Source organism: Protopterus annectens, chromosome 3.part0, assembly GCF_019279795.1.
Source record: "Protopterus annectens isolate FY-2018-M chromosome 3.part0, PAN1.0, whole genome shotgun sequence".
In the NCBI taxonomy this organism is placed as follows: domain Eukaryota; kingdom Metazoa; phylum Chordata; order Ceratodontiformes; family Protopteridae; genus Protopterus; species Protopterus annectens.
The window spans coordinates 1,608,073,349-1,608,100,163 of NC_056731.1; the positions used below are offsets into that span (position 1 = coordinate 1,608,073,349).

A 26,815-nucleotide genomic window follows, 5' to 3' on the forward strand; every position below is an offset into this window, starting at 1 on the left:
GAACATTGCATCAATGGGCCCAGACAATATCCCACAATGCCTTCTAAATAGCATAACACATGACCTATCAGGCCTTCTGGAATTACTGCTTAACTGTAGCCACCAAACAGGTTTCATGCCTCACAAATGGCGAACAGCAACAGTCATTCCTCTGTACAAACGTGGGCCATCTACAGATCCTGGAAACTACAGACTCATTAAGTCTCACTAATCTTATATGCAAATCCATGGAAAGAATTATCATGAAAATGATCAGTAATGACACAGGAAACCTCCAGACACTGGCTTCAACCCAGTGTGGTTTTGTCAAAGGCAAGTCATGCCTACCCAACCTGGTGGTTTCTTTGAGAATTTCTTTAAAGCAATGGATGAGGGCAAAACTGTTCATTCACTGCATCCCTTGACCTGGCCAAAGCATCTGACACAATACCCCACTCAGGCATTGTTGACAAACCTAAGAGGTTAGGTATAAACTCTTACGTCACCCAGTGGATAGCCAGATGGCTCACAGACAGGACCCAGGAAGTTAGAATTGGGGAGTCCACCTCTACAAAGAGGCCAGTCACAATGGGAGTCCCTCAGATCGGTCCTGGGACTGCTCCTTTTTGGCATTTACTTTTCTGAATGGCCTCTGGCTGACTAAATTTGCAGATGACTGCAAATTAGAAGCAGTCATAGTATCCCCCACTGACACAAATGTCCTCCAGGACGTGTTTTTACAGACATATGACTTTTATCAAAGCCATGGACTAAAAACTAAATGCCAATAGATGAATAATAGTATCCTTTGGGAAGTCATCCACCTCTGGTAACTATCACGTTGACTAGTAGTCAGGGATTTGGTGACACAGATAGACTGTAAATTAGCCTTTGACCATCACATGTATACTGTAGTAAGGAAATTATTCTATGTTGTGCTCATAAACAAGGCATCTGATGAAGTTTGATTTTATTAAACGAAAAGCACGTTATGCACTTTAAAACTACTGGTTGCTTTCTGAAGCCGTTTTTATTTTTTCTATTTTGTGGCATCTATGTACAAGGAAGTCACTGTTCCACTGTATTGGGCATTCATCAGACCTATCATTGAGTACAATGCCCCCTTTGGTGTGTACCTAACCAGGCACATCCAACAACTGGAATGCCCACAGAGATTCTTCACTAAAAGACTACAGGGCATAATTAACATGTCCTATGCAGACCACCTCAAGGCCCTATCCCTGTATTCTGTCTCCTACAGACTGTTGAGGGGAGATCTATGCCTGACATACAGGGCATTATCAGACTCCATCCTGATGGACCTCCTGCATATCTGTAAAACAAACAGCACCGGAATTACCCATTCTAAAGACTTAAGTCTTAAGACTTGGTTTAAACCTGTTACTTTATACTTGTGCCCCTCTACTCATCAATTATCAGGCCCATAATTGAATACAATGCCCCATTTGGGATGTACCTTACCCGACACCTGCAGCAACTGGAAAGACCCCAAAAGTACCTCACCAAGAGGATCAAGGGACTCAAACAGATGCCCTATACAGTTCGGCTAAAGAAACTCCAGCTCTACTCAGTTGCGTACCGCCTACTCCGAGGCGATCTGTTTCTGACGTATAAAGCCATGTCCAACCCAGAATTAATGGACATGCTTCACCTCAGGAAATCCAGATCCCTTAGAGCTACACTCTCCAGGGACGTGAACCTCAGCACAGAAATAAACAGGACATGCTGGAGGGACAGATTCATATCCCAGAGGCTCCCCTCACTCTGGAACAAAATCCCAATCCATATTAGGCAGAGCCCCTTACTGACCCTCTTCAAGAGAAATCTTGACGAGTGGATGGGAGATCATAAGTTTACCCCTGGGATCTCTTCTGTGTCCCTGCTTGACAGAGGTACAGTAAACTAACCTTAAAAGGGCTACCTTCTGTGACCTACTATACAGAGGCACAGTCAACTAATCTAAAAGGGTGGCGAAAGCCAAACACACTCTAGCTAGGCTTATAAATGCCCTAGGGCAGATAGCCTAGTATCAACCTATGAACCTATTAAATATTGCCTGTTACATAAATAGGATGTTTTAGAGAAATAGGTATGTATGCCAAAGGCTACCATTTCTCTGGAACAGGCTCCCTCCATGTGAAGCAGAGTTCCTCCTTAAAGCAATTCAAGAGTAACTTTGACAATTGGATGGGGAACTGGAAATTCATCCCTGCTTAGGTACCTATCTCTAATGGACACATGCAGTAAATGGTTCATCTCCCAGGCCCCTGCTTGTAAACGTTTTATTTCCCAAGCCCCTACTTACACTTATCAAGGGTACCAGAATTTGTCAGAGATTTGGGATGCGTGGCTAGGCTTAATAAAGTCCTTGTGGTTGTTAGCCTAGTAAGCACCTATGAACATTTGAATCTTTACTGGGGTAGAGCTTCATACATCACTGCCTGTGCTAACTATTAAACACATTTATACTTATCCACAAACCACACACACACACACACACACACACACACACACACACACACACACCAGAGTTAGACCAAAATGGCTACAGTCATGCATTTATCCAACATTATGCTAATTATAATAGCCTACCAAATCAATGTCAATTAATTCAAAGAAGATGTCATGAAATAATGACTCAGTCAGTTTGTGAAAAGTGCAGGCCTTGGAAGGAAACAGTGCAATGGGACACCCATCTTTTCTTGTAAAATGATGCAGCATCATCTCAAAAAATGATGCAACGGTCCCAACAAATTTATGTAATTCAAGAAGTCAATTCACCTGAAAAAAAAAAAAAAAACAGTGCAAAATAACCACAGGGGTCTGCAAAATCATGATCCATGGGTACTGAACCTTGGTACCTCAGTCTGCTTGCTACAAGACAAAGTGTGCAAGAGTCTACCTCTCTGCCTGGTGCCCCAAGCCACTGGAGATTGCAGAAGTCTGTTTAACAAAGAGGAAACCAGACTGTCTGAGCCGATGTTCCCTTCTCCCAAGCCCTCCTATAAAATTTAGCCAAGACTTGCCTTTCCCTGAGACCTCAAGCTGTGACACCTTAGCCTGCTCTCAGTAACCTTGCCGGGAAAGACAAAAAAACAGGAAAAAAAAACATTGGAAAAACAAGAAATTACTTCCTCATGCTTAGTGTGATTAAACTTGTGGGACTCAACCTTTCCTGAGCTAAATCTCATCTTTACATTTACTAAGAAGGGAGTTTTTTACTGCTCTGCTCACTCTACTTCCACTACTCTGCTGTAAACCTGTCTAATCTTCTACTTTAAGCCCTAACTCAGAAGCAGTTACCCGTTCAGTTTTCCCAATCCTAATTCATCCTGCCTGCAGCATAATTGCCCTGACTAGTTCCTTCCAGCCCCCCGGCATAGTAATTCCCCACAGGCATTGCCTGTGGAGGGATTAAACATGCTCATATGTACCCACAAGCCACACACACACACACACACACACACACACACACACACACACACACACACACACACACACTCATTAGAGTTACAGCCTAACAATTATAGCCATGCATTCATTCAGCATTATGTCAATTAAAATAACTGCCAGTTAGAAGAAACTGCCAAATCAATGTCAGTTAATGCCAAACAAGATGAGTCATGAAATAACAAATGACAAGTTGTCTACAAAGGGCAGTCATTAGAAGAGAACAATTCAGGCAAATGCTACAACGTCTTCCCTTAAAAAATTAACCAGCATCTTCTACCATAAAATGAAGCAGCAGCAACAACTAAACTCATCTGTGAAAAACCACAGCACAAATCACTGGAGGTGTCTGCAAAATTACGATCAGTGAATCCCAGGTGTTGGCCACCCCCAGTCTGCCCACTATACCACAAAGCATGCAAGAGCTCACCCTTTGACTTGGGCCCCAAGCCACCATGGGTGGCTGCAAGTTATCTCAGAGAAAGGGGACCATGCTATCAGAGACTAGGTCCCCTTTCCCCAAGCCACCCTTGCAGATCTGGAAGTATTTCAATAATTTCTTTGTCACTCCCTCTACAAACGTTGATGTTGTTAGTTCTGATACTGCATCCCATTCTGGCAGTATAACTCAGCTATCTTCACACTGGTGTTGCAAGGCTGAACTACTGTTCTTCCCAACAACTTTACTATCTTCCTGATAAAACTTTTCTAAGGGTTTTAAGCTTTTCTACTGATTTGTTGTCCCTAGCTGCTTCCGTTTTTCCCAAGTATAATATCTGACCAGATTAACTCTAGTCCATCTCTGTAATATTTGCACCTAAATCCCATGAGAGGAATTTCCTGTTTTTCTCCTTTCAAGCAGACTTTTGCCTCCCAGTAGGTATTAAGTATAGGCAAGAATGGTGTTAAAATCATGCAAGAAGGAAGGACACCAATGGAAGATTTTTATTTTATTTATTTTACATTTGTTGACCGGGCTAGTCTAACTGGATATATGTCCATTTTCAGTAGAGGCCCGGGGAGAAAAGCTCCACATAAAATATACAGCACATTAATAATTCAGTTTCAAGACATTAAACTTCAATTAAAGATACTAGTCATATGTGATATAAGACAGTAGGGAAAAAAAAGATATCACATAAATTAAAATAAGATATTACATTGGACTTCTCAGCAAACAGAGATGATAAAAACTCAGCTTCTTTGTTTGAATAAACAGGACATGCTGGAGGGATAGATGACTTCCCATACTCTGGAACAAGCTACCCATCTATGTCAAGCAAAGGTTCTCATTAGCACTCTTCAAGAAAAATGTGGCTCTGCTCGACAGGGGCACAGGAAAATAACTTTCTTGGGTGGCATAAGCCAGGGAACCTTGTTGGCTAGGCTTACTTAGACCCTTGGGCCAATAGCCTAGTACCTACCTATGAACCTGTGAAGAATATTAGTATTGATGGTAGCCCCTAGGGCTACCTCTTGCTGAATGGCATGAGACACCAATGAGGGTGTTTTGTGGTAAATGTTATTTGTATAGGCTTGTAGCAGGCTACCTCCTACAGCTATGGTCAATACTGTATCATTCAGCTCTGTCTTCTTGCATATATCCTGTAATTTCAGGAGCTGTGCACAGATGGCATGCCTATAATTCTAACTGGCAATCAGAAAGCATTTGTCACTGTTGCCAGTTTCAGATCAAGAAGTTGATTTCTTTTTTGTTAAAGTAAACACATTTTTGTGTTCCTTTAAGACAATTGTCATTTAAATCTTATTTGCTGAAAGTAAACTGTGGGGTGCATTTGTTTCAGTCAGAAAGAAATGGACAATAAATAGTACGTTATGGACACCATTATCAGTTGATTTTTTTATGGCTCAATGGCAGTTTTACTCACATAGGAAGTGATAGTTTTCATTTATTCAGAGGATTTTGTGGTCAAAAAAGCTGGCAAACATTTCTAAACAACCAGATGCAATAGTAAATTATGGACTTGGGCAAATTAAAAACAATGGAAGGAAATGTGACTCAAGAGTCAAATCAAGCATGTTAGCATGCTCTACATTGTCTGTACCGGTGTAGCTCTCAACCTTCCATGTCCAAATTGTGGAATCACTCTCACAACGTGGAGCACTTAATAATAACTTACTAACAACCTCATGGAGGAAGCTCATAACATGGTTTAAACCTGTTACTTTATACTTATGATATGAATTCCGAATCCGTATTATTTCATTTCTGTCAGTTAAACATTCTTACCACTGAATGTGTGAGTGTGACAGACCCCTTGTAGTATCAAAAGTTGTTTGGAGCGCAATAAATGTAGCTTTAGAATAATATGTTCTTTTTTTCAATGGTTACTGAAGCAGAATGGAATATTATTACTTAATGTTTCGCTCGTATATTTCAGTCTAAAACAGTATTTTTCGCATACTTTCATTTAGTTATGACGAATTCCTTACATTGTTGAAATTAAAACGTAACTGATTCTCCCAGTGATGAGGAGGGAACTTGATTTATGTCCAAGGTTTTCCTCTTGTTGAGCTTTCGTTGGGGAAAAATTAAAATGCGGAGCTTACTATTTGGGGTGCAAGCAGCAATGACTGTAATGCTTAGTCAGGCCCTTGCTATTACGAAAAGGCTTCTTTTATTTGCTCAGTCAATGCGTGAGCTACACCATGGCAACCCAGACGCGCCAACCCTATAATTACAAAAGAAACCCGGAGCTTCGTCTCCGCCTGCTGGGAGTATTTCTTCAGAAGAAGTTCAGACTGAAGGGCAAAACCCGCCGAGCTCCTTAGAATGTCATCGCGATCTCGTCTAACAATTCGAAGATTGAAGAGAATGCTGCCAGATGCGGGGTCTGACAGCAGCTCGTGATCCCTTGTGGTAATCATACTAGCAACGTCTGCGGTATTGCAACATGAGAGTTAAAAAACTGACAACAGGTATGCACGACTAATTAAACATACCAAATCCACTTGACAGATTTAACTTTATTCGCTCAAGAATCAGGAACAGAGCCAAAAGTAACGGGGGATAAAGGCACAAAATCTGGGATGATTTTTAAATGTGACTCTTGCACTTAAATGTTGTGAATAGCGTAACGTGTTTTTGCATCGCTTTCATTTTCTGAACAGTAAGACGTTTGTAACTCTAGTTCTCTGCAACATACTAGAAAGTCAAACATTTTAGGAGGGTCAGAGAAAATATATGCATCAAAATCAGAGGTACTTGAGAGGCATATTCAATTGTGTTCTTCAACTTTTCTCCTTTTTTATTATAAAACCGTTGTGTTTTCTTTGTGTTTCCTCTCAGCAAACCAAATGGGAGAGAAAATGTTCATAAACGACTGCCTGAGTTTTGTAAATATTAGTAAACATAGTTGAGGCAGTGTTGGATGTGTCGGCTTTCACCTCACTAAAATGAATGGCATTGGCAGTTGGTATATCAGTTTTATGTTTAATTGCTCTTAATCATTTAATATTTGTTAAGGGGTCTTAAGTGGAAAACGTCCATGGACTCTTTTCAGCCACAACCTGGGCAAAAACGTATATAAAACGTCCATAAAACATTGTGCTTAGTATTTTATTTATTTATTTACAATTTGGTAACTGGGTAGATGGCTGCAACACAGGCTAAGATGCAAACATTTCAAATATGATAAGAGTGTTAGGTTTAAAGTTTTGCAAAACTTTAGAAAGCTTATGTACAGTTATTATATATTTTTTCCTTTCCAACAATGTTTTATTTGATTTTTATAATCAATAAATTATATACATATAACTAGGAAATGAACAATAACATATATTAAACTGTATATAATCATCCATAATAAAAACCAGTATGAATTATATAAAACCAGTAATCAATCGAAAATAGCAACAGTACCAAAAATAAAACACAGCACCACGGATCTATAAAGGCTGTCTTCTTGCTTCAAAAACTCCACCAATAATTCCAGGAACCATCGAAAACAAGAGTAGCAAAATATGAACTTTATTCCATAACAAAAATAAAACAGGATTGAGCGCTTTCGTCTCCGTACCGGAGACCTCTTCAGAATCAAAAAAAGCAGTCAATGGCATTCTTTTATATCATAGCCAATAACAATGATTAATGTGCTTTGCATAATTGATTGATAATTAATTAATTAACTATCCACCATTCCTTTAAAGTGCTATTTAGCACTTTAAAGGAATGGTGGATAGTTAATTAATTAATTATCAATCAATTATGCAAAGCACATTAATCATTGTTATTGGCTATGATATAAAAGAATGCCATTGACTGCTTTTTTTGATTCTGAAGAGGTCTCCGGTACGGAGACGATAGCGCTCAATCCTGTTTTATTTTTGTTATGGAATAAAGTTCATATTTTGCTACTGTTGTTTTTCGATGGTTCCTGGAATTATTGGTGGAGTTTTTTTATTATATAAAACCATTAATATTTTTCCAATAAAACTTGCAACTTTTGCCAGGGTAACCGTTTATGAGTCATATTAGATATTCTTGCAAGGATACTTTTTATTTCCTTGTTAAACACACACACTTTGCTAAACTTATGAAATTACTGAATAGGAGATCTTGTTCATTTTTCCAATTCATTATAATTACTTTTCTGGTAACGGCCAAAATTGACCAAAGCAGAGGCACATGAAATTTCAAAATGCTCATTTCTAGTCAGGTTACATGGCATACAGTACAGTTTGACTGCATGAAATAGCTTTTTAAATGTTTAAAATTTAATTTACTTGAAAAAGGCAAACTGAAATGGAAGCGAGTTCAAATCAGATTACAGAGATATGCCTGGAGTCTAAGAAGAAAACGTGTATAAGAAGAGTTAAATGGCAAAGGAAAACAGTTGAGAAACTGTAAGCATTTTTAGAATTTTCTCCTTTTCAAGAATTTGTTCATTCTAATTAGAGCACTTACAAGCAACTTCCCTGGATAAGTGTTCAGAAAGGGAATTCTTAAACTTAGTAAAACAACAAAAACAGTGCACATAAAAGAGTGATGCTATAAAAGGACACTTTTTCCTGCACAGCTCAAAGTCTGATTTTTGTGCTAAATTCAAACCATGTTAAAATGGTAAAATTTAATATAATTTTGACATTTTGCTACTGTTTGATTAAATTATCAAGAAAATACCATAATTTGACAATGACGACACATAACCAATACATTACATTTCAGTATTTGGTACTTGAATTTAGATTTTTAGCTGCTTTCTCTGGGGAGGCCCACCTTCTCTGAACAGTTTCCCATTGAATAAATACATTTTAATTAAACACATTTAGAGGTTAAAGCTCCAGTTCATTAACATGTCCAGTTTTAATTCTGCCTTCATTGGATTTCTATTTTCGAATTGCACAGCACTCTCCCTGTAAGCCCATAAGGTTGAAAGTTAATGCAATGAATTATTTTGCTTTGAAGTTTAAATCAGCAAAAATCTGCTTATGTGAACAATGCGCTAGTAGTTAAGGTGTACATGTGCAATGTGTGTGTGTGCACGCGCGTGCGCTCGTATGTGCAATTATTGTACAAACTAATTTTTTTTCATTATCTTTTTCAGAACCCATAAATTTAAGGGATTATGAATTTGTAAGTAAAATTTCAAATTCTCTTTATGTGTTAGTGCTGTGTATCTGTGTTAAATGAAATTCCTGATCTGTGTAGTAACATCTTAAAATAATCAAAGAAAATATGTATTCTGGTTATTGCTTAGAAACTTATGTGTTCTAATTATTGGTTATAATGTGTTCTGTGAGCACACAAATAGTTATGTGTCCTAGTCATTGCCTAAAGATTTTCATATAAGATTTGCACATAATAGATTAACCAAATGCTTGAACTTTTGTTCCCTTTCAAAACAATTTTGTAAGTGTACTTGCTGTAAACTGTAGAGTCTGAAACAATCAAGACTGCTTAGCCTAGAGACAACCATCAGTTTAGGGAATGGTTTTAGTTGCATTCTAACCTTTGCACACATATATGTAGAAGGCTGGCTTAATGGTTAAGGTGTTTACCTTACAGATGCATGGTGCAGGGTTTGAAACTCACATGGGGCAATTGGCTAGGCCTAAAATGGCCCACAAGGCAGTTATCCTAGTACTAACCTATGAACCTATATATAGATGGCGGCGCTTGTGTGGCAGTGGCCTCTTCGGCTCCCGTTGTTTGTTTCTGTTTCCATAGTTTCCCATAGTCGGATCGTTTTTCTTGGTTGCTGGTGGTTGAGACTGGAGAGGAGGTGGTTGTGTCGGTCGATCGGTGGATTGGTTGGACAGTGAAATTGTTGGATTCCTTCTGGTGGCGTGGAGTGGTTGGAGTGGCAGAATGGTTTGCCTGGTTGTGGCTATTCAAGCCTGTGCGAGGAGAGACGAGCCTGGAGGAGTGAATGGCGGAGATCGAGTGCTGGATGTTTTTGGAGGGTGTTGTGCCAGATGGTTTGTGGAAGTGGAACTGGACCGTTGCTGGCGAAGACAAAGTTGGTGTAGGAGAGGATGGTGGATGGTGACTGTGATCGTGGCGACTGTGGTCATTGAGTTGGACGAGGCCGGATGGTGGAGAACTGACTGTCAGCTTGGATGTGTGATGATCTGGACTTTGTTCTGTTGGATCGGTGGAATTGGATTGGTCTTGTCGGTGTGGAGATGGAGTTTCGATTGTTTGGGACTTTGTGTTATGGGTGTGTATATGTTGTTTATGTGTTTTATGTGCTTGTTTTTGTTGTTAATAATCTGTGCTGTGTATAAATGAGCTAGAAGAAACGTAATTTCATTCAGCTGTTCACTTTTTGGTTGTACAGTCTGAATAACAATAAAGTTTTGCTTTGCTTTTGTGTATGTATATATATATATATATATATATATATATATATATATATATATATATTTATTGTGCAAAATGGAAAAAAAAGTTTGGAAAGTCTGACAGTGAAGATATACCCTGGGATTCATTTGCCTAAAGCCCTCCCTAATTTGACGTTTCTCTGTCTTACACTGACAGAAATAGGTTTAGAACTCTGACTAGGTACCATTTCTTCCCTTGAATTGAAATAAGTCAGTAGTTAATTTACTCCATGGTCTGGTATTGTATGATGAGTTACAGTGTTTTTGCTATTATTCTTATGAAATATATTGCAACTCTGAGAGTTTTATACCATAATTTATATTTGACAAGACATACCAGACCATCAAAGTACTCACATGTAATCATCTTTGGAGGGATTTTTTTTTGTTTTGTTTTTAGAAACCAGTGATTTTGGAAAAAGTGAGAATTATGCAGGGGAAAATTGAAAACCCAGTTAGGCTGTGTAACAAAAAAGGATATAAAACTGTCCTGTGTGGATATTCCACCAGAACCAAGACTGGTAAACAATATATTAAACTAGCTAGCTACAAAAGTAGCTTAGTAAGACATCTGATGGTCCAGGTAGAGTATTATCACATTTTCTTTTAAAATATATATGACTGATGATGTAAGCTGCTTCACTAGAGACAGCTATCATTTGAGCCACCAAGATAACAAAATTAGGGGACGCAAGCTAGAAAAAAACGATTAAGACTTTTTATTGGGTTATAAAGAAGGCCGTCAACTGTTTAGAACTAAAATGCTTGCTGTGTAACATTAGAAGTCTGAATAAAAAGATTAATGATATGGAGGTAATTGGGAAAGGTACATATTATGACATTCTCATAATTACAGAAACTTGGTTTAATGATTTCAGATCTTAATTAAATATGAAACATTTTAAAGCAGCTGTAGAAAGGAGAATAGAGGTAGCAGTGTTTCTGTCTGCATTAATAATATATCTTAGACAGTATTTATGTGTAAAAGTGAGAAAATTATCTTTGTGACATTGCTTGTTGGGAACATGCAAATAAAAGCTTCTAGAGAAGTCCATCACTAGATCTTGTAGAAAGAAATACATTCACGGAAGAAATTGCGTAGTGTGGAATAAATAATAACACCATCCATCATGGGATGGGAATTGAAATTCTACACATACATAGTGGCAGACTTATGTTTCATGTGCTTCTATTGAGGATAAGGTATTATCTTTCATTATTCACCATGGCTTAAATGAGCAAGTTGAAATAAAACAATACTTGATGTTATCTTACCACAGCTAGATATAAAAGTGATAAATGCTAACACTTTATCACCAACTAAGACCATAATTCAGTAGAATATAAAGTTATCAGCAAAGGAAACAAACTGGAAAAAAATAATGGTGATTATGGAGCAATAAATACACTTTTAATTAATTGAAATTAATGTCTGATATACATAAAATATTTGCGTTAATGGTAATTGAAATATCTTCTATGGTAAGCTGAATGAGGCTATAAATAATCATATCATGAGATCAGATGGAGTCCCTGTGGACTATGATGTTTGCAGATGACATTGTGATCGGTAGTGAGAGTAGGGAACAGGTGGAGGAGACCCTGGAGAGGTGGAGATATGCTCTAGAGAGAAGAGGAATAAAGGTCAGCAAGACTAAGACAGAATATATGTGTGTGAATGAGAGGGAGGATAGAGGAATGGTGAGGATGCAGGGAGTAGAGGTGGTGAAGTTGGATGAGTTTAAGTACTTGGGATCAACAGTTCAGAGTAATGGTGAGTGTGGAAGTGAGGTGAAGAAGAGAGTACAGGCAGGATGGAGTGGGTGGAGAAGAGTGTCAGGAGTGATTTGTGACAGACGAGTACCAGTAAGAGTGAAAGGGAAGGTCTACAAGACGGTAGTGAGACCAGCTATGTTATATGGGTTGGAAACAGTGGCATTGACAAAGGCAGGAGTCAGAGCTTGATGTGGCAGAGTTGAGGATGTTAAGATTTGCACTGGGTGTAACGAGGATAGACATGATTAGGAATAAGTATATTAGAGGGTCAGCCCAGTTTGGAAGGTTTGTAGACAAAGCCAGAGAGGCAACATTACGCTGGTTTGGACATGTGTTGAGGAAGGATGCAGAGTATATTGGGATGAAGCTGCCAGATAACAGGAAAAGAGGAAGGCCTAAGATAAGGTTTATGGATGTGGTGAGAGAGGACATGCAGGTGGTTGGTGTGACAGAGCAAGATGCAGAGGACAGGAAGAAATGGAGACAGTTGATCTGCTGTGGCGACCCCTAAAGGGAGCAGCCGAAAGAAGAAGAGACATGGAAGAAGTAACAACTTATTTATTTATTATATTTATTAGCATTTGTTGACTGGGTCAGAGACCCATTTTCAGTGGAGGCCTGGGAGAAAAGCTCCACAAAGCATTACAGAGAGACAATGTTTGACATAAGCTTAAAAGTATTACAGATATAACAGGCAGTAAGAAATATTACAATTTATAATTCATAAGATTTACATTAATACTTTACTTTAAGCGTTGGGAATAAGTTAACTTATGCCAGAGATATTTCATGCAAGGACTAATTCCATGCCAAAAAGTCAACCTCTTACTCTTGAGACTTCCTAAAAAATTTTTCAAGATACCTTCAATTAAAAACTCCTCCTTCACAGCCACCAGCATTGACCCCCATTCCCATGATTACCTTCTGCAGTTACGCTTCACCAGATCACTACCAAATAAATAACACCCTTATTTAAACAAATCCCATTTGATTCTCCTGCTGTCTCAGTCAACTTGTGTCCTTGGTTTCTGTACCACTCTAGGAACTTCATAAATACCCTCCTAAAACACATGTATATCATCAGCCTTACTATCAGGATCTTTCCATTAATATAGAAAACAGCCTTTTGCTAGATCTATACCCAAAACACCCAAAAACAAAACCACTGACCACTTAAGACTTATCCCAGCACTCCACTCTTGGAAGAATTCTGGAGAAACTAATTTGTACACAACTTACTGTCTACCTGCAAAAATACCACTTACTGTCCAACAAACACTATGGTTTTCAGACAGGCAGAGGCACCTTAACAGCACTATGGAACATGACTGATGATATACTCACCAGCATGGATAAAGGGAGTCTTACTGGTGCCATGTTCATTAATCTAACCAGAACCTTTGATATGGTTGACCAATCAATATTATTCAGCCATCTTATAGAAGTAGGTATCAGTCCAAAGACTACTGTGTGGTTCAAAGGCTTTCTGACTGACAGATCCTTCGGTGTCAAGATAGGCTTTTCCCTGCCAAACTCCACTTACACTAACTGATGTGTTCTTCAGGGTTCAGGTCCAAGCCCACTGCTTTTCTCCAGTTGTATAAATAAACTACCCATAGACCTACCACATCTTCAGCGCTAATGGCATGGCCATAACAACTTATTCAAACTCGTCTACAAAATGACCTTCTACTTTTAAACAGATGGCTCATCAACAAGAACCTACTTCTAAACCCTAAAAAAAAAGTGTATGTTTTTTTTTTTTCTAAGAAAATACTCTCCAAGCATTTTTGATATTGCTAAGACATTCATTGAAGCCATTATTGTTTTTAGGTACCTAGGAATCCCGCCCGACAAATTTCCAACTTCCAGGAACACTTTCAAAAACTGAGATTTAAAGTCAACTACCTCTTATTCTGGGTCTACAAATTGTTACATTTTCTCTCAGCTCCTTTCAGAGTAACTGTAAATAAAGACGTTCTGCTCGCCCAACTTGAATATGGACTTTCTTTATTTGCTACTACCTCTGACAAAAATCACAAAACACTCTGCAAACTATATCAAGCAAATTTTTCCACTAATTAACTACCAGTTCAATTCACCTCAGTGTGAACACCAGTGCCACACTTTAACTAGAGCCAACATTCTACTTAACTCCATCCTTGTCAAGCTACTACACTAACACTCTCCATCTTCTTTTGTTATGAAACTCACTACAGCCACCTCAACCTGCTACCCAAGAAGCCAATTTATGAGAGGCTGTTCACTCCTAACCCCTACCACAAAACTGCATTGTGCAGACCATGGATTCTCTGTACTTGCATTTAAATGGTGTCAGTCTTTCCTCACTTTCTACTCAAGCTACTCCAAGTTCAGGTCAGAATTTAAGTAGTTTCTAATCATTCAGCATAAATGCAAATGCCAAGATACCAATAACTTTACTTAACTAATTAACTTCCTCACAAACTAAAACCACTGTCCTTCAACTTAATGTACACATGACTTTCAGGCAAAATAAGTATATACTAATTTTTGTCAGTTTCAAGCTCCACATTATTATAACTGTCCTATTGTGACCTCAGTGCTGTCATTTTATATAAATGCAGCTGAACATGTTGCTATCTACATCTACTGTCCCTCAAATTATCATTACAATTCAAAACTTTTCTGTATATGTTTACTGTGCTTATGTATTGATGCGTACACTTTTTGTTACAGTTTTGTCTGTTATTGTTATTGATATATAGTTATTTGTTTATCATAATCAGGGCTGAATCTGCAGTCAATCATTATATGATCAGCACTCTACCCTGGTAACCATAACAATCTAAAATATAGCTAATGAGTTAGCCCAGGGGTCTGTAACCTTCACTATTGAAAGAGCCATTTTGGCCCCCCCCACCAAATAAAATTCAGCGTGAGCCACAAAGCCTATTTGACCCGTAAAATTAAGATAACACAGCATATAAAGTTTTATATATAGTTATTATTCTAAATATAAGAGCAATATTTAAAATCTGTCCCTATTTTTGTTCCTTTGTTGGGATTGCTTGATCGCTGTCACTGTGTTTGTGTGCGTGTGTGTGTGTGTGTGTGTGTGTGTGTATGTGTGTGTGTGTGTGTGTGTGTGTGTGTGTGTGTGTGTGTGTGTGTGTGTGTGTGTGTATCATATCTCTCAACATATTAGAACAAGAAAGCTGGACAAAGCCATAAATAGTGGGGCACAAAGGCCCAAAATTGGGGACACTTGTTAAATATTGCTCTTTCAAACTTAGAAAGTTGATAGAATAACATATTTTGCATTGGCATGAATTTTCCGAAGAGTACGAAGTCTGAAACTCAAATGTCTGTCTATTTTTTTCTGACTTCAATGATTTGCCAGAAAACCACAATTTTATGAGAAACAGACCAAAAAATATGAAGCAAATGTCAGGACATTCTGCGAAAATCTGCATAGTTTAGAGGTAACTGTGTGTGCGCGCATGCGCACGCGCGCGTGCGTGTATATGGAAAATGTATGTTAACAGAAACCATGTTATTCTAGCAAGTTTCTAAGTTTATAAGAGCAATATTTAAAGTCCATCCCTATTTTTGTTCCTTTGTTCACCTTTATTTGTGGCTGTGTCCAGATTTCTTGTGGTAAGACTTTGAGACGTATGGAAATCTTTCAGGTAATGCTGCTGCTGCCAGGGGATTTCTTGATTGCTCTATGTGTGTGGAATGCATGGCAACAGATATCATGTTATTCTAGCAAGTTTATAAGTGTATAAGAGCAATATTTAAAGTCCATCGCTCAATCACTCTTTGTTTGTGTGTATTATGCGGTAGAGTGGCCATTATTTTTCAAAGCTACAGGTAGCCACTGCTGAGGAGTGGAAGAGCCACAGGTGGCAGACCCCTGAGTTAGCCAATAAATTCATTGTGAGCTATATTAAACCTTGAAAACAAATACTGACAGATACAAAAGTTATTGAGGTAAAGTGCTACACTGTTATGTATGGAATGAGTTGCTGAAGTAGTAAAGAAAATTGAGAAATGCTCTGCAGCAAGGCCTGACAATTTAAATGGTTATTTCTTGAATAAATAGTGTTTCTGTAACCTTGTGTTGACATCTCTATTCCAGAAATCATTATCCATCGGATATGTTCTGAATCAGTGGAGATGTGCACATGTAACCCTATTAAATAAGGCAAGCAGATCTGACCTATCTGAAAATTACTGATTGAAAAGTCTAATGAGATTTATTGATAAAACCTTTGAAGGGGTACCTTTAAAATGTATGAAACATCAGGAGAACCTTGAAAACATTGGTATTTCCAGCATGGATTCTCTAGTGATAGATCTTGTGCAACAATACTTAATATGCTTTTACATTCATATAACAGCAGAACATAACAATATTCTGTAAATATTATGTACTTGGATGTAGCAAAGGCATTCAATTACATGCCTCACTTTTCTAGTACTAAGACACTGAAATAAAAAGATTGGAACCCATACTTGATAAGCTGGATAAGGAATTGGTTACATGGGTGAGCATTTAAAGTCTGTATAGGTAATGTTAAATCAGACTAATATAGCCCACTTTGTGGAATACCTCGGGGGTAGTTTTGTACCTAAAATTATTCTATGCATTTATGTTCATTATGCCAGCTAATGATAAATGTTGGGTGTCTTAAATTTGTTGATGATTTAAAAGTTGCAAGCTTAGTTACACTTCTAAAAGATCAGGAAGTACTCCATAATTATGTTGACAAACTAATAAAATGGGTAGATAATATGACATTTAACAGTAAGAAATACATGGTAATTCATTTAGGGAAGGATAACATGAAATATTTGTACAGTGTCAACAATGATCTTTGTATTCTTGAAACTAGTGATCTGAGGTTTTCAGTGCATACTAGAGCACAGATAAAAAATGTTATTGGATAATAAAGACACCATTAACATACATTGCTTCTAGAAGTAGTGTGGTATTGATACTTATAAAAAACTATCATTAGATCTCTACTTGAATATGGAACTGTGATATTAAGGAGATGGAAAAGGTACAAAGGCTGTTTACTAAAATATCATTTGTGTTAAAAATTTAAAATATGAAGTCCAACTTAAAATGTTGAACGTGTATTCAGCTGACTGCCATTTATACAGAAGAGACAGTCTAGGCATAAAATATTTGCATAATGAATACTTAGAAGTAACCTTAGGCATCTTGTTTGGGGGGGGTCTATATTACATGATTGAAACCTTAGGTTATCAAACACCTAAAAATCGATCACGAAATATCGAACCCTTATTATCAAAAATGGCCATCTTTACAAAGGGAAACAATGCTGTTGGCCAAATAATAATAAAAAAAGTTATAAAAAGAAATAAAGTGGGGGGGGGGGGGGCTGAGCTCTCCACACTGCCCCTAACAAAATATACCAACTCCGAGATCGCTCTACAGTGGAGAAAGAACAAAGTCCGTGTAATGGCCAAACTCATTTCCCTGTGTGGAAACGTCCGTTCGCTATTTTCAGACTTTGACATTTTGTGAATGACCTTTAGGTGTTTGATAACCTAAGGTTCGATCACGTAATAGACAACCTGTTTGGGGCACTTGTTTCAACTATAGGGATGGAAATGGAGTAAGTTATCCTTAAAAATAATGCAATCAGAATGTCTATCAGTATTTTAAAGGAGTACAGATGATTTGTTTGAAAAAATAGTCCTTTGGTCTGTTGCGTCATGGAACTTGGCTAGATATTATCTCTTATGAGGTCTTTTAGCTGATCTAAACATTGGAACATTGAAAATATTATGCCCAATTGTGCTTCAGGAATTTTTTCCAGAATTTTGTTATATACCTGGTTTAGTGAAGTCGTTTTATTGGTTTTGAACAATAGTAGTTTATCTTTGCACTTGATATTTTTGAGAAGTATATTTGGGCCCAAAAGCTATTCAAATTGGGTTTAAAGAAATGACTAGAAGACTCATTCATTTGTTGAGTACCACTTTAAATTGAGTAACAACACTACAATATTTTGTTGTTAGTGATAACTTATTCCAAAATTTAAGAAGAGAATGTCAAATAAACCTTGTCCAAATAACAGTTCTGTATTTATCAAGTTTGTAGGTGACTTTGGATCCCCTACATGTCCGCTAACAATTAAGTAGTGCCATACTTAATAGTCTAGGCTCCTCATCATGAACTGATTTAAAAGCCGGGCATAACTTTCTAACAGCAAGGCACTGGTTTCCTTTGAGAAAGAAATGTGATATGACACATGAATTTCCTCATAGAAAGTGTTGTACATTTGGATGGAAAGTAGTTTTTTATATTCATGTGGCTATTCTATCCATATATTTTAGCAATTACATTTCACTATCTTGCTCAGTGTTTTTGGATGAAGACTTGTGAACATGTCTTCTTTCTGTCCAACAGTACTAAATTAAATCACAGTTGATGCTGTTTGCAGCTGGCTTTCTTGCACCACAGCTCACTATATTTTGTTTGTTTAACTTAACAGACTGTATGAATGTGCAAGTCATGTCTGTGAATTATTACCATTGTGACTCTGTGAATCACTTCTTTCATATATGTGCAAATTGATTGCTTCACAAACATGCAAATTATTGTCTCTGTGAGTGTGAAAATTGTATGTATCGTGAACATGTTAAAGATTGTCTTAACTGAGTGCATAGTCACTTCGATTGTATTTCACCAACAAATTCACACTGTAAATCCCTTTAATCATGACCAGCTGTTTTCAATGCAATCCGCTCAGTATATTCTGTTGTTCAAAGGCTTCATAGGCAAGTACTAGACAGTCAATCTAGAGACTATTACAGCATATTCAAATGTGTGTCCCACCAGAAACACAGGATAGATGTGGGAGAATTTGAGACTTCTAAAATTTTTGGGACATAATTTGCCCAAATTGTAGTGATATAATTAAAAAAAAAGAATGTAGTTTTTTCCTTTACAAATACATCATAACTCTTTCTGATCCCGTTGTTTAGGTTTGTATCCAGAAAAAAAATCAGCAATGATGTTTAGACTCAGCTCCACAGCCTTTTAAGCCCAATTTTCTGAATACTCAGGATATTAAATTTTGCTCCAGTATCAAGTCTAAATGTGAGATATTTACCGGTTGTAGTCAGATTTTCATTCCATTGAGTAATTCAGTGAAAATTCTTTTTCATGTGCCGAAGCAGTATGCACTTGGCACACACACCAATTCCATTCACAAGCAATTATTCATCCAATTCTGAACTGAATGAATAAGTGACTGAACAGTTTTATTAGAGTAAAATCACCCCCCCGTGTTTATTTTTGTTCCGTCTGGATTTACAAACTTAAGAGAAATTATTACGCAATCTATATTTCATACATTCTGTATTGATCAGTAGGTACTTCCACAATGACTCACTAAGTTACAACTTGGCAAATAACCAACTTTCTGAGCACAACTGGTTTGGAGTTGAACACAATGAAAACATTAAATGCACAGTTTTTTGCATACGGAAAGACCCTTACATCTTGTATAGGGGAGGCTCCCCCACACCTCACATATCTATCTTTATGTACGTATATATATATATATATATATATATATATATATATATATATACACACACACACACACACACACACACACACACACACATGTATACATCTAATCCAAGGTTGCAGAAACATGTAGGTAGGAAAAATCTCCCATAAGAGAAGAAATAGTCCAAGTGCACACTCAGAAACTACACTGGCTGTGACTTCCTATGGAAGACGGTGACTAGAGCGTTAAACTTTGACAAGTCAGACTCATCCAGATACAACATCTTGTTGTTTGCATTCAGCTAGTAGTAGTGAAGCCTTGTTGGGTATGGATTCTTGTCATGCTGAAAAACCTTGAACAAAATGGAGGAGGTTTACCTATAAGTGATCAAAGCATACTCCTTCATCTCACCAGTTTTTGAAAGATGAGTATCGGAAGCACACAAAAAAAGTTTTGGAGGGGCAGATTCCCCTTCATCCCCATGGAAGGGTCAGACCCCACACTCCCTAAATTATATATTCAAACTCCACAGTAATGAGAAGTGGGAAGATCCCCTAAAAGTGTTCCACATAATACAACATATTGCTGTGAAACTTATGTTGATACTGAATTTATGAACTGAAACCACTCATCCACCACTGCTGTAATGATCTGTAACTGTGCCAGTGGAAAACTGCTGAAATGAATACTTCTTATTTTTATGTGCATTATTATGATCAATTTAAGTGCTGAATCCCTATGCTGCCACAGTTTAAAGCATCTTTCTCAGCGAACTGTAGCCCGCTAGAGTTTTTATCCTTATTTTTAACAGACTGCATCATTTTACATTTACATTTACCTGGCAAAGTTTTCCAGAATTAACTAGGACTTTGACAGTAACTTACAGCTTATTATATCATTTTTATACCATAGATAATTTCATCTCTCAGCAACAAGTCATGCATTTCTCAAAACTGTCAGCCTTTAGCTGTATGCCTCAGTTCTGCTGGCATTAGTAAACTACTGGGACTCTTGATTTGATGTAATTTCTAATGAAAAATCAAATGATGGGTAGTATGATAGATTCACACTGGAATCATAATACTCCCTAGACCTGTGTTTAATACAGCCAAATCAGTTTGTTTTTCTTAAGGTTAAATGGCTTGGCCAGATGTGGCTGAATGTCACTTTTAACGAAAGTTTTCTGTCAGTAAACATCATTGAGCACTCATTGTACTGAATGCACTGTTATTCAAATGTTGCAGTTATCAAACAGAGGAATATGTTTTGGCAGGTAAGTGAGGCTTGTCTTGCTAATGCTGAAACCTTTAGACATACCAGAAGTTATGGCATTAGAGTTATGAAGATGCGTGTGTATCTGCGAGCGTGTCTGTGTGTCTCTGTAAGTTAAGATTAGCGTGTTAGATAAGCCGATGGATTTAGCATTGTGTGAATATTTGCAGTTAGGATTAAAGTAAGGGCCAGATTAGGGAAAAGATTTAGTGTTGTGCGTGATTATGCATGTGGTGTGTGTCTGAGTGTCCTGTGCAGTGGTAGTGTTACATAAAGGGCTTTTCTAAGGTAAAAGGTGGGTTAGGAATGGGGCAGGGGCACACATTACAAAAGTGGCACTGTGGGTCTTTTTATCCATCTTTCCTTTCTATTGTTTTCAGATCCTATGGAGGAGGGAGTAAAACTCTAGCTTTAGCCAAAGATCATATGCTTAGTCTTCTGTATACCCATGCTTTCTTTTTGCCTACTTGTGGATGTTAGCATGTTCATTCCGCAGTATCTTGTGGTCTAAGTGGCTGCTTATAATTTTATCCATTTTGATGTCATAACTGTATGACTTAAAATACTGAATCATTTATGTTTATATCAGGCAAACACATGTAGTCTCTTTCTTCTAAGGTAGGCCTCGGGTAACTGGTTGCCAGTAACCATGGCAGCCCTCCTCTTCTGTGCATCACTGCCCGTTTTTCAGCCAGTCTGCAGTTTATCCTACAAGACTGGCCTACATCTGCGGTGATGGTGCTGGTGTAGCGTTGTCGCCTCACAGTAAGATGTTGTCCTGTTTGATTCTCAGCTAAAGCATCTTCTGTGTGGAGACATTCGTGAATGGGCATACCTTCGTTGAAGGTTGTGCATCAGGCCTGGCAAGTCGGTACGTAAAAATCTACTGCCAATCATTAGTGGACCGGAGTTCCGCTGTGGCGACCCCTAACCAGGAAAAGCCGAAAGATACAACAACTGCTTGGAAGTCCTGTTAGATAGAACTCTTGATTAAAGAGTGCATGGCTCATATCAGACACATTTGAAAAGTTGAGCAAGAAAAATATCAGCCTGCAACCCTTTATTAAATGTGTCCGTGATGTTATTGCAAAACATTTGATTTTCTGTTAAGATGAACCTATTGGAGATACAGGTAAGCTGAAGTACATAAAACAATGTAAGACTTTCAATGTGTTTGGTAATGTACTTATTGCAAGCTTTTCCACATTTCTGCTAGCATTTGACAGAAGTCTATTGTATAAAGTCTGTGATTTCTAACTTCATATTGGACCCTTTTATTTTGATATAATGATATTATGGCCTTCTTCCATTCTTCTTCTTGCTTAGTAGTGAATATTTTGAATAAAAAGGATGATAGTCCAATTAGCTCTTCTTTTCTTTTTTTAACCTCTTAATTGTGTAGAGAACCAGACTTTTGGCTTTTTAAAGCATAGATTATCATAGCAGTGGTTATTTTTCTTGAAGGAGGTGAACATTCTATGTGTGCTAGCCAAACTGTCCTAGCTGGTAGCTCTTCTGTTGTGTGATGGACTTTACATATGTTAAGAAATTCTTTTAAATTATTTTAAAAATGCTCATAATATTCTTGATGTCTTGACATCTTGATTCTTTGACAGTAAGAACTGTAAGGTTCTTCTAAAAAAAAAAAAACTAAAAAAAACTCTTGCTTTTCTGACTTAATTATTAAATGTCCTTTTGTTGTTTTTAACTTCTGATACTAGAATTCACATTCAGCCTACTGGTCCTTAAGCATCCCCTTAATTTGATTTAGGGGTGCAATATAGGATCTTTATTAGACATGATAGCTTAGTGAGGTTTTTACTGTTTAATTGTGGATATGTAGAACATATTTTTTTTTATCTGTTTTTAAATTATTCCGTGCATTTGGCTATAGAGAGAGAAAGGGATGGCATTCCAAACTGAAGAAGGCAGGCAATGCATATGTTGACTGGATTAGTCCTACTAGGCTAGTGACTGGTCTTCAGGGAAGAAATGAGGTGGTATTTGTACTGCTTGGAGAAATTTTGGCCTGGGCACTGGGGAACTTTCCTACTCTTTTCGGTAGGTGCAGTGGGTTACCACTAGCTCAAGTAGATGGGACCTCATTTTAACATGTCATCCAAAGGATGGCACACTCGGTAGTGCAGCAACATCCTAATGCTGCACTGCAGTTTGAAAATTAATCCAGTCAAATGGAGTGAGGAAAAGAACTCACAGCCTTCTGGTCTTCTACCATTCAAAGCAAACGTGCTACCTGTTGCGATTCTGGCACTGCTTGATACATTTGTTTTAAATATTAGCTTGATGACTGGATTCTTAATGAAGAGAAACACCCCGTGGGTTTCTCGATAGAAGTATATTACGGATATTCTTTGCACCACTGCTCACATTTTCATCATTGAAAGGTGGATGCACATTTGTGACTTGAATGCAAATGAGCTAAAACTCTGTGCAGGTATTGAAGAGCATGAAGAAATGCCATTCCTTTGTTTAATTCTCCCTGGTCACTGTCACCTTCAGGCTTTCCAACTCTGTTGTGTCAAACCTTAATTACTGAAGACCACAGTCACTTCTTATGGGGACATTCAATGTATCCCATCACAAGGCTAACCTTGTGTTTACTTGAAGCCCAGGGGCTCTCAGTTTATTTAGTGTTGCAGACTGAGGAGCTGTGAGTCTGTAAGAAGGTGTACTATCTGGACACGTGTGTCTTCATTAAGTGGTGGTTGGTCAGATCCACTAGCCTGCTACCTCACAATGCAGTCTGATGTGCATAGTGACAGCTTCAGCATACTTTACTGATGGATGTTTTTCATGTCTCTCCTTTCCTGAGCTGACAGGTTTGTATCGGGCAAGGCCTCTAATTTCCATCAGTGGTTTTGAAAGTAGGCAAATCTGCCCAGGACAGGAAAGTAGATAATCGTCTGCCTTATTCTGCCCCCCCCCCCCAGCTGACCCTTCTGTCCTTCTGTCAGTCAACGCTTGTTCAAATTGGATCTTGTTGGGCGATGGGCAGCATGGAGTGACAGTTTGGATGTGTGCCAAAGGACTGTGTACAGATATTACTCTGCCGTTTCTTCTACTGTCATTTCTTGTGTCCACTTCTTGAACTTCCTTTCTGTAAATTAGTACCATTTATTTATGCTTGCCTGTTTTACACCTCTTTAAGAAATACATTTTCCTTGTAAATTCAGTTTAGTTGTTTCTGTTGCAGGATGGCTATTTAAGTCCCAGAGCTGTGCTTGCTCCACCCTTCCCACGAATAGACTCTGCACAGCCATATTGTAAAATCTGTAAGACTAAGGCTGTTAGAAAATCTGATCAGTTATTTGTTTCTTTTCATCCTAGATCTTTGTGACTTTGTGTATCCAAGCAAAATATTTCTGTTTGGATTTCTAAGGCTATTTCTTTTTGTTACACTTTTCATGGCAAGAGCCTTCCCTCTTTAGTCAAGGCTCATTCTACTAGAACTGTGGCTTCTTTTGGTGCTGTTTTTAAAGGCTTAGATGCTAATTCTATTCTTGAAGCAGCTACCTGGACTTTTGTACATACTTTTACCAAGCACTATAAATTGAATGGTGTCTTTAGAACTAGGGCTGATTTTGCTAGTGCCATTCTTTATGGCTTTTTAGGGGACTCTTCTGCTCTTTCCCCTCCCTAGTTTGCTCTTGAGCTTTGGCACTCTCCCATATGTTAAGAATACTGCAGCAGTGAATGTAAGGACATAGTACAGTTGTGTAAAATCTTACCATAACTGTAGAAGTTCTTACCTTCACTGCTGCAGTATTCGCTCCCTCCCTCCTTCCCCCTAGTCCTTTGGCTTCTTGGATGTACAGATTACCTTCTGGGTTCCATGTACTGGTATTTCTACTGGGGCAATCAGTTCTGACTGTGGTAGGCCTGAATGTCACCTTTATGCCCTATGCTGTGCAAGGAGTGTTTGGGTGATGTTCAGCATACCTTTAAAGCAACAGAAGACTTTTTTAGACTGGCCAGACATCGGGCATCCATGGCAGAAAATCCCATATGTTAAGAATACTGCAACAGTGAATGTAAGGACATCATTATGATTCCTTACCAGCAAACCATAGAGCTTATAGTTTTTTAGGAGGTTACCTCTGTCTGGTCTATAAAGCTTTGTATGTTCCAGTACTATCTGAAAGTCTTTCTCTTTAATACACTGCTAACACTAGATCAGGAGTTTATTACTTAAATATCAGTAAATCAAAAAAAATGGCAACAACTTCCAAGGTTATATATCTGATTGACAATCTTTAAAAGATCATTTTGATAGAAAGCATGTTCTACTAGGGAAATATATTGAATGCACTGTTTGTCAAATGTGCTGTACATCGGCAGCAGGAAATTCAATTATTTGTATTTATGGTAAAATGAGTTGGGGTAGCATCATGAGTAAGTGTGTTTTTGTGTTAGACTAATGGTTAAGAAAGGGGATAGATTTTATGGTTTGTGTGTGTGTGTGTGTGTGTGTGTGTGTGTGTGTGTGTGTGTGTGTGTGTGTGTGTGTGTGTGTGTGTGTGCACGCGTGCAAGCATGCATGCGTGTGTGTGTCTGTACGTGCGCTTCTGTGTATGTTTTGGTTAGGTTAGAGAAGGGGCTAGGTAAGGAGAGAGATGTAACGCAGTGTGTGTGTGTGTGTGTGTGTGTGTGTGTGTGTGTGTGTGTGTGTGTGTGTGTGTGTGTGTGTGTATGTGCATGTATATTTGTATGTGTGTTTTGCTTAGGATTAGAGTAGGGAAAAATTTGTTGGAGTGAGTGAGTGTATATGTTTGAATGTATTGGTGTGTGTGATTTAGGTTTTCAGACACAATTTATTCAGTTGTGTGCTGTTGAATGTTGTTGAGTTTGTGTGTGTGTGTGCATTTTAGGTTTACAGAAAGGGTTAGGTTTGGGGGTAGGTGTAGAGTTGCGCATGTTTGATAGTGCCTAGGGAAAGAGGTTTTCATAAATTAATGTGTAAGTTTAGGATTAGGGGTAAGGGCAGATTTGCAATTTGCATGCATGAGTAAGGTGGGAGCAAAGCTCGTCTGATCACTTTACTCATTAACTTGTGAAAACATCTTTCTGTAACAGGTTTATAGATTAGTACTAGGCTAACTGTCCTTACAGGCCATTTTAAACTTAGCCAATTATCCCATATAGTGCTTAAAATTAACCTAACCCATTGGAGTTTAGAGTCGCCTAACCCTTTCCAATAAATATATTTTTATATTGTTCTAGTGATAATTACTAGATCAAAACATAAATATTTGGAGGTACCCATGCATTGCAGTAAATAATTTAGGAACTGACTCTGTCCATTAGCAATATAGAGAGAAGTTCTAAGGTAAATTTCCTATTTCCTATCCATTGATCTTGGTTACGCTTGAATGTTCTCAGGGATGAGCTTTGTTTTACGTGGATGGCGAGTCTGTTCCTGAGCAGTGGTACCCTCTGTGAGATATACCTCTCCCGCCAAACTATTTTTTCAGAAGAGGTTTCGATCCCCGGATTGAATATTTCTGATACCATTTGACTCAAGGATAGGAAGTAAATACATCAGTAATGGGTCAGAGGATGCTTTGTATGCTAGACACAGGTCACCTCTTAGCAGTTTGTAAGAGACCTAATATAGCAATAGCACTTTGAGGAGGTTCATGTTGGACATATTGTTTAGGTCTTGCACCCTTTTTCTAAGGTATTTCTGCAGGTGTTTCAGTTGTTATCTGTACCTGGATGGGTTCTGCTGGTTTGGTCCACAGGGGGTTTGGTCAACATCTGTTTAAACATCCACATTTGGTCAATTATACAACTAACTGACAAGTGCAAAAAAACAATGTTTTAAAGTTGCATGCTCCAAGGTTCTTCCTCTGCACATGCTTAGTAGGTAGTTGAAGTTTTGGTTTTCAACATACATGTTAGTTGACCAA

At 38.0% G+C, this 26,815-nt stretch overlaps 1 protein-coding gene across 1 annotated transcript in view; it reads left to right on the forward strand.

The window, feature by feature from the left end:
- The first annotated feature begins 6,169 nt into the window (after positions 1 to 6,169).
- RGS22 (regulator of G protein signaling 22) overlaps positions 6,170 to 26,815 on the forward strand; it is a 971,253-nt gene continuing 950,607 nt past the window's right edge. The window contains exons 1-2 of the mRNA XM_044065939.1: positions 6,170 to 6,390; positions 9,018 to 9,046. Of these exons, the coding sequence (XP_043921874.1) occupies positions 6,366 to 6,390; positions 9,018 to 9,046 (54 nt within the window). The 5' untranslated portion in view covers positions 6,170 to 6,365. The remainder of the gene's footprint in view (positions 6,391 to 9,017; positions 9,047 to 26,815) is intronic.